This window comes from Carcharodon carcharias, chromosome 19 (genome assembly GCF_017639515.1).
Source record: "Carcharodon carcharias isolate sCarCar2 chromosome 19, sCarCar2.pri, whole genome shotgun sequence".
In the NCBI taxonomy this organism is placed as follows: domain Eukaryota; kingdom Metazoa; phylum Chordata; class Chondrichthyes; order Lamniformes; family Lamnidae; genus Carcharodon; species Carcharodon carcharias.
The window spans coordinates 13479440-13488667 of NC_054485.1; the positions used below are offsets into that span (position 1 = coordinate 13479440).

The 9228-nt window shown below is 41.5% G+C and overlaps 1 protein-coding gene across 1 annotated transcript in view; it reads left to right on the forward strand.

Annotated features, from left to right (window-relative positions):
- kdm1a (lysine (K)-specific demethylase 1a) overlaps positions 1–7348 on the forward strand; it is a 69640-nt gene extending 62292 nt beyond the window's left edge. The window contains exon 21 of the mRNA XM_041212715.1: positions 3984–7348. Within this exon, the coding sequence (XP_041068649.1) occupies positions 3984–4169 (186 nt within the window). The 3' untranslated portion in view covers positions 4170–7348. The remainder of the gene's footprint in view (positions 1–3983) is intronic.
- The last annotated feature ends 1880 nt before the right edge of the window (positions 7349–9228 follow it).

The window sequence follows — 9228 nt, forward strand, 5'->3', positions numbered from 1 at the left end:
TTTCACCTGCCGTGTCTGCTTATTTCACCAGAGTGTCCATGTCCGCCTGTAGTCGTCTGCTGCCATCTTTGTCATTGTTGACTACGGTTCTGAGTTTTGTGTCATGAGCTCACTTTGAGATGATGCCCTATATACCAAAAAGAACTGTGCTCTTAATGTCAACTCCAGGGGACACCACTGTATGCTTCTTGCCAGTCTTTAAAAGCAACCATTTGTCACTGCCTTCTGTCTCCTAACCAATTTTGTATCCATTCTGCTTTTGCCTTTTAATCCCTGGGCTTCAGTTGTGCTAACAAAATCTATACCTGGAGCTTCCTGGATAAATAAGAAACTAGAGATTTAAAATCAAGTAGAGAAAGGGGGTTGATGACTTATGCCAGGTACAGAAGATAGTCAATTGGGCAGAATACAGAGAATGTATATGTTTAGCTGACTGACCTGTAGTTACTAGGTTTATCTCCCTCCTCTTTTCAAACAATGGTATAACATGTTTAACCCTGCAGAAGTACCTCCTGGATCTATTTTCACCCAATCCAATTTATCTACTGCTTTGGAAGTAACATTAGCACCACACAAATTCCAGACAATGACCATCTCCAACAAGAGAGAATTTAACAATCTCCCCTTGACATTCAGTGGCATTACCATCACTGAATCCTCACCATCATCCTGGGGGTTACCATTGACCAGAAACTGAACTGGACCAGCCATGTAAATGCTGTGGCTATAAGAACAGGTTAGAGGCTGGGAATTCTGAGGGGAGTAACTCAGTCCTGACTCCCCAAAGCCTGTCCACCATCTACAAAGCACAATTTAGGAATGTGATGGAATACTCTCCACTTGCTTGGATGAGTGCAGCTCCAACAACACTCAAGAAGCTTGACACAATCCAGGACAAAAAGCAGTCCGCTTGATCAACACCCATCCACCACCTTAAGAATTTTTTAATTCATTCATGGGATGTGGGTGTTGCTGGGCAGATCAGCATTTATGCACATGTAATTGTCCTTCAGAAGGTGACGGCGAGCCGCCTGCTTGAATCGCTGAGTCCATGTAGTGTAGGTACACCCACAGTGCTGTTAGGGAGGGTGCTCCAGGGTTTTGACCCAGCAACAGTGAAGGAGAGGCAATATATTTCTAAGTCAGGATGGTGAGTAGCTTAGAGGGGAACTTCCAGGTGGTGGTGTTCCAAACTGCTGCCATTGTGTCTGCTGCCCTTGTCCTTCTAGATAGTAGTAGTTGTGAGTTTGGAAGATGTTGTCTAAGGAGGCTTGCTGAGTCACTGCAGGGCACCTTGTAGATGGTGCACACTGCTTCAACTGTGCATTGGTAGTGGAGGGGGTGAATGTTTGTGGATGGGGTGCCAACCAAGCCGGTTGCTGGTTGGTGTTGAGCTTTTTGAATGTTGTTGGAACTGCATTCATCCAGGCAAGTGGAGAGTATTCCATCACAGTCCTGACATTACTTTGTAGATGGTGAACAGGCTTTCGGGAGTCAGGAGTGAGTTACTTGCCACATGATTCTTACCCTCTGACCTGCTCTTGTAACCACAGTATTTATATGACTATTCCAGTTCAGTTTCTGGTCAATGGTAACCCCCCCAGGACGTTGATATTGAGGGATTCAGCAATGGTAATGTCACTGAATGTGAAGGGGAGATGGTTAGATTCTGTCTTCTTGAAGATGGTCATTGCCTGGCACTTTTCAGCCCAAGCCTTATCATTGTCCAGGCCTTGCTGCATTTGGACATGGATTGCTTCAGTATCTGAGGAGTTACAAATGGTGCTGAACATTGTGCAATCATTAGCAAACATCCCCACTCCTGACCTTAGATGGAAAGAATGTCAATGATGAAGCAGCTGAAGATGGTTGGGCCTAGGACACTACCCTGAGGAGCTTCCGCAGTGATATCCTGGAGCTGAGATGACTGACCTCCAACAACCACAACCATCTTCCTTTGTACTAGGTATGAGTCCAACCAGTGGAGAGCCTTCCCTCTGATTCCCATTAACTCCAGTTTTGCAAGGCTCCTTGATGCCACACTCGGACAAATGCAGCCTTGATATCAAGGGCAATTGCTCTCACCTCATCTCCATTCAGTCCCTGCATTGCCGGTGCACAGTGGCAGCAGTATGTACCATCTACAAGATGCACTACAGCAACTCAAAATATATTTAAAATCTTACTTTACAGCAACAACACATAAATGTTTGCAAAACTTGCATTATGATCACTGCATCTCTTCTGTCTATGAGTGTGTGTGTGTACTAGTTCTGTCTTGATCCTCTTCCACATGCTCGTTTTATTTAACTCATGAACTCCCTGCCCCCCTTTCACTTCTGTTATATGTGAATACTAATCATTTTTCTTTGTCTCCTCCGCTTATTTTGCCTTTTTTTCCCTTCTCTTTGTTACTCCTCTATCTTTACCCCCTTCTCATGTTCTTCTCTCTCTACAACACATTTTCTCCTTTTGCATGTCGCAGTTGCTCAGCTGTGTGAGGAGACTGCAGGAAATAGGGAGTGCAAGCTACTTAAGTCCATTTGAAAAGTTGGAAATTGGTGATGGAACAAGTGGCAGGCGGGATATGCCTGGAAGAGGCACATTAGGACTGATTAGCTATAAACTTTTCCTCTGTTGGAAAATACTAATTAAATACATGTGCCCTAGAAGACTCTTGCTGGGTTATGAGAATGACTGACAGTTATATAACTCCATGAACCAACCATTCTTACTGATTCTGTCTGATGCTTTCACCTAGGAAAGTCTTTTGATGTATTTGGAATGAAATAAAGAGAACTGGATTGCACAAGATTAAATTGCATACTGATTCTTCCCCTGGTGCAGGCTCATGCTTCTGTTTGAGGACTTTGCTCTGAGCAGAATGATGTGTTGTAGTGCACATAGAAGCTGAAGCTTCAGCAACTGGGCTCTAAATATAGCTAGTAAATACATTGGATTTAAAGTTAACTGTGAGTCAGTCCGTCAGATGGTTTTGTGGTAGAGATACTTCTCAATATTGCCCTTAGTTGTAGCAACTTCCCCAGTGGCCTCAGCCAACATCACAGAAACAGCTGATCTGGTCATCTATAGCACTGCTGTTTGTGGGATCTTGCTATGTGCATGTTGGCTGCTGCGTTTCCTACATTATACCAGTGACTACACTTCAAAAGTACTTCATTGGCTATAAAGCACTTTGTGGTATCTGGAGGTTGTGAAAAGCACTATATATAAATGAAAGTCTTTATTTCGTTCGCTGGAAAGAGCAGAAAATACCAGCTTTGATTTCCAGTCTGTGCTGAATTAGTTAAGGCAGCAGTTTCTGCCAACTCCAACAATCCGCACAAGCACCTAGGCTGTGGGGACGAATGACTACCGAGATTTATGGAATGAGGCATTGACGACATTAATTAGAGAGCCATTGGGCAATGGGGAGGTGCTACTAGATTGGAAAATAGGCAAACATGAAGCCTATGTTTAAAACGGGTGGCAAATAAGGCATTGGCAATCATACACCTATCAGTCTTGCATCGATCCTGTGTAAAATAATGCAATAGACTGTCAACTTGATTATCTGTACATTAATGACCATAGTAACTATCAGCCAACAAGGATTCCTGCCTGGCAAGGCTCCTTGACTTTGAGAAAGTAGCACCTCAAGTGGATTGTGATAAGCCCTGTAATATTGGGATTTCCAGAAAGAATGTGATAAAGTTCCACTCAAAAAGCTGAAAGCTGGGCTTTATACCTAGAAGTACAGAATATAAAAGATGAGATGTTAATGCTAATGCAGGTACAATTGTACCCAAATAAGCCTCTGCCCCCTCAAAAGAAGACAAAGTGCAGCTTAATTGAGGTTATTTTATTTAATCTTAAAATCCTGGCTTGCTATAAGCCTATAGAACATAAAACAGGAAGCGCTAATGGCATTAGTTTAATGCCTTATCTGGAAAACTGATGTCATTTTCTTTCTTTCATTACAGCCAGTCCCTCGTCTCTTTTTTGCTGGAGAGCACACTATCCGCAACTACCCTGCGACAGTTCATGGCGCCTTATTGAGTGGATTAAGGGAAGCTGGTCGAATTGCTGATCAGTTTCTGGGTGCGATGTACACTCTTCAACGACAAGCAACTCCTGGCATCCCGACCCAACAACCCAGTAGCATGTAATTTATAAAAGGGAAAGGTTCGTATGATGGAAATCATCCTTTTAGATTTCATCCAGGGGTTTTAAAAAAAAAAAGCTCCTGCAGCCCTACAGTAGACTCACTGTAGACCTGATGCACTGGTTTCAAACCTCCTTTTCTTCCTCCCCATTACTGCCAAGTTTTTGAGGCACCATGACCATGAGACTGAGCCAAGTGGAGCAACTTACTTTGGTTGGGGCGAGGGTACTTCTGACCAAATTATGTGACTGCCCATTATAATGCCTTGGGTACTCTGTAGCATTAACTCCTGTGTAAATGCATCAGACATTTTGTTTGTGAGAGCAAGAGTGTGAATGATTGTATTATTGATGATGTTTTTCCCCAGCCATACTAGTATGTGCTTTAGGATATTTTGAGTGTGAATTTGCAGAAATAAAACTTTTTGATGTAATGGTCAAAATTTTTCACAAAATTGGCATTTCTTTTAATGCGTGGTTACTGTAAACACTAGGGCTAATAATGGAACAAGGTAGCTCAATATAGAAGTTTGTTCAAATTGTATTATTTTTACAATGCTTAAACTGCAATATCTAGGTTTGTGAGGAGATTCTTTTGGACCATTCTTACTTGCTAACTTACTAACTAACTTACTAACCCTAAACCTAACTCTCTATAACAACCTTCCCTAACTAACTTGGTTACTTTGCACTCTAAAGTATTGAAAATGTCAAATGATCTTTGCATGTATCACAACTACCAATCTTGTTTTCTTAAATGCTACCTAGAGATGTGGTATAAACAAGAACATGTGTTGCTTGGAATGTATTGAAAGTATCCACTGCGTCTAACTGACATTTAGTGTTTCATTACCCAGTATTCCTTTGGGCCCGTGTGCTATGGAGTAGGGTTACTCAAACCTTTTGTTAAGGGCCACAATCCCCACCAGTGTCCAACTTGAGGAGCACTGCAACATGTGTAGAAGTGTGGTGGAACATAGGATCATATGTTTCCCTCAGGGATACCACAAGGAAGGAGGAACAGAGATCCAACTGGCTCTCTGGGCAAAAAGGTTTTGTTTCAAACACCTATTGCTCTTCTATTTAATTTTTGCTCCTTAAAGTTAGGGACCCGGGGATATTTGTTTCCTTCCTTCCTTCAACCTTACTAACGAATAGTTTCACACACTACTTAGTGAAACCCACTTCTAGTGATCACCACTTGTGGTGAGACAATGATCTAATAGAGTTTGTCAAACCCATTTCTGTAAACTTGCAGGATTTTCCATTGGTTTTGACCAGGAATGCTCATTGATGAAGAGATGAATAGTGCTGATGTGACGCTTTACACAGCTCGTGATCTTGGTGCTCTTGACATTCACCCCCGTTTTGCATTCCAACGATTTTCTGTCCCAAGCCAGTGCTCTATGCCATGTGCTGTATGCTTTGTTTTGTTTTTCAGAATGCGAATGACACCAGCAAACCCACATTCTTTGCTCCTCAGAAAGTGATGGAAGGTTTCCTAGCAATCGTTTTTGCAACTGAGTTAATTGCTAGGCCACTTCAGAGGACAGTTAGAACTAGCTACATAGCATGGATTAGAATCATGTGTAAACCAAGCTGGGTAGGGCCAAAGGACATTGGTGTAACAGTTAGATTCCTACAACAATCCAGCAAGTTCCATAGTTAAAGTTACCAGATTTATTGCTTTAACACAGAGGTACTGCAGATGCAGGAAATCTGAAATATAAACAGAAGATGCTTGGAAATACTCGTCTTGTCAGGTGCTACCTGACCTGCTTATTCCTGCATTTTTCTCTTCAGATTTACTGCTCAGGTGGGATTTGAATTTGATTTCTGGGTTGCTAGTTTGGTAGAACACTTTCAACACTTAAAATAGCTGAGCTCTTTAATTGTTTACTATTCAGGTGAGGGTTGAACAAAGTCTCCTACTGAGTGCCTTTGGGCTGGAAATGAATTAATGAATTGGGGAGACAGTGGCATTGTGGTAATGTCACTGAACTAGTAATCCAGAAGCCCAGGCTAATACTCTGGGGACATGGGTTCAAATCCCACCACAACAGCTGGTGAAATTTAAATTGAAAGCTAGTCTCGGTAATGGTGACCATGAAGCTATCATCGATTTGTCATAAAGACCTTCCTTTAGGGGAGGAAATCCACCATCCTTACCTCACATGTGACTCTGGACCTACAGAAATGTGATTGACTCTTAACTGCTCTCGAGGGCAATCACGGATGGGCAAAAAATGCTGTCCCTATCAGTGAAGCCCACATCCCTTGAGCGAATAAAAAAGTGGAAGGAGCACCAACATTGAGTGCTAAAATCATGAGCAGTGCACTGGGAGGAGAGATTGAGCAGCTTTTTTAAAGCAGGAGCACTGCAGATATTTTTAAGGATAATTTGAGCAAGCGGCAAATCAATCACTAAGTTTGTTATGCTGTATCCTATGGGTTTTTTAGATAAATTCCTCTAATTTCCCTGCATCCCCAATCTCCCAAAAGCCTAAAGACTCTTTATTGTGAAGGTTTTACTATTGTGCATCCAAAGGCTACACTTCAGAAGTACTTAATTGGCCGTAAAGGGATTCCTAAGGTTGTGATAGGTGCTGTATAATTTCAAGTTCTTATTTCCTGAAGTGGTGGTACATTGTGTCACACTTGATAACCTAGCTGAAGATTAATTCACCACAGTACCTCGAGCTTCAGTTTTAACCACTCTACCAATGGTTTCCTTTATAGTATCTCTTTAGTGTGCCAATATTTTTTACTGTGAATTATTGACATTTAATGTTGTCAACCCTAGTGTCTACGGTCAAAGCAAATTATGTTATGCTTTTTATTGGTTGTACAAAGAATGATGTAGATTGATTGATTTGAATTACAAGGACAGTTTCTGAACTAAAGTACACTGAACTGACTTTCCATTAGAATTAACAGCTGGTCCACAGATATGCATGAAATGCCAATTGGACTTTTCATTTTATACACATTTTAAACAGTGGAAGAGCAGTGTAATTTTTATTGGCTTGTCAGATTTATATTTTGGCATGCAAAGAAAGGTGTGGGAAAAAAGGCACCTTTTGTTTGCTAAATTCTAGAAGATTTTGCACTTTTTGTCATCGGTGTGCTAAGGCTACGCCTTGTGTAAGGCCACAAATATATTTTAAATAAAAAGTCGAATGTATGAGTTTTTTGAGTTGTGATGATTTTTTTGAAAAAAAAACTATTCAGTATTTTGTTCATGAAAAGGTGCCTAAATAGGTTAACAAAAGGTATGCTTGTTTGCTTATTCCAAGGTCATCTTGTTCGAATTGACTTGCTGAACTTAACACATTGCCTGATTTACTGGGGTGTTCAGACTAGCACAGTCCTGGTTTGGTCTCTGGTTTACACTGTTAGCAATTCAGGCCACCACAATAGGCCTCAGTGCCCCTGGGCTGGTGGAGGAAGGCGAGAATAGGTTTGTGCTCCACATCATTACCCCATTGCACAGTGACAGATGCTGGGAAATGTAAGGGAGGATGTTGGATGGGAAATGTAAGGGAGGATGTTGGATGGGAAAGGACTAGACTTGTACAGTCCAAATGAATAGCTTTGCCCATAGTCACTAGAGAACCTGGGTGAGGTATTGCAGAGCTCCCACATGTGTAAGCATAACAGTATTTTGGGGTGGGGGAATAGTAAATTTGAATAAAATAAGTTGGCTAAACTGGGATAATTGCATTAGTTTTGCATCACTGAGTTATACTGCATGTAAAGCAGCAGGAAAAGGATGCAAATATGCATTACTAAATTCACTCCCTAGGTTTTATCCTGATGCCAGATGCACTGATTCCATGAATGCCTTTCAAATGTAGCTGGAATATTCACTTTACAAGCAAGACCAGCTCTTTCAGCACATCAATACACATTGGTTTAGACTTGAAATCTAAATAGGAATCTGTTACAATCTGATTAGGGACCAGTAGCTTTTTGCTTAAATTAGACCAGTTTGAAATCCCAGTTACTCATTAGTAGAATAAAGGTACAAGATTCCACGGTTTTAAACAAACAAAAAATAAACTTCATGATCCCAGCTGATATTGCTGGACCAAGTCAGATCCCAGGGTGGAACCCGGCTTGATAGAGGGCAGCTACTGAACAGAGCCACAGGAGTCAGCTGATGAACTTTTAACAAAAGAATAAAACATTTATTAAACAAAATGAACTATATAACAATACTTCACCCACAACCATACCTTTATAGATATATACAGGTTTGTAATGATAAGTTACAAAATCTATCCTATACTCTAATGTTCACGGTAAGTACATAGCTCATGTAAACCAATAGGTGACTTGTGGTCAGCATGCTTCAAGATTAAGTGACATGTCATCCCAAACACATGCTATAGATCTCTCGCCATCTTGTCACACTGTAAGCAAACCGGTCTCGCTGAACTCCATCTTTCTCACAAGGATTTCCACTCTGCACTCTCGAAGAACTTGCTTTGGAATCTTCTCCCCAAACAACGCTTTCTCTCGATGCCTTTCACAAAGGTCCACCTCCAAGGTTTTGATCTCTCCTTCCAATGTTCCTCTCCTCTGGATCACCACATGCATTCAAGCTTTGCCTTCCACACACACTCAGATGCTCAGCTATGCCGACAGAACATCACTGCTTCACACGTCCATAGTAAGGAGTCACCAAGCCTTGGCTGTCTCCACAGATGATCTGGCTTCTCACCAGCCCACTTTGCCTTGAGTCTGCTTCCTGCAGCTTTTGCTCTTTAATTCGTAGCCTTTCCCTCTGCTCTTTGCTTTCACTTCCACTCAACAGGCTTTTGTTCCCGATCCCTGTCGTCCTTTGGCTTAAAGGGCTTCTAGGGACCTTTTTCCTTTTCCTTTAGGACCTGCTCCCTGCAGTTCCGTCTCATAGTAGACTGCTGACAACTTAGTATCTCCCTTGAGATCCAAAACTCACTTGACATTTACTATTACTTTAACTTAAGAGCAACTAGTCTAAGATTCTTAGATTTATTTTCCTTAGCAATCTGCTAGTATGTCCAGTTAGAGAGAGACTTA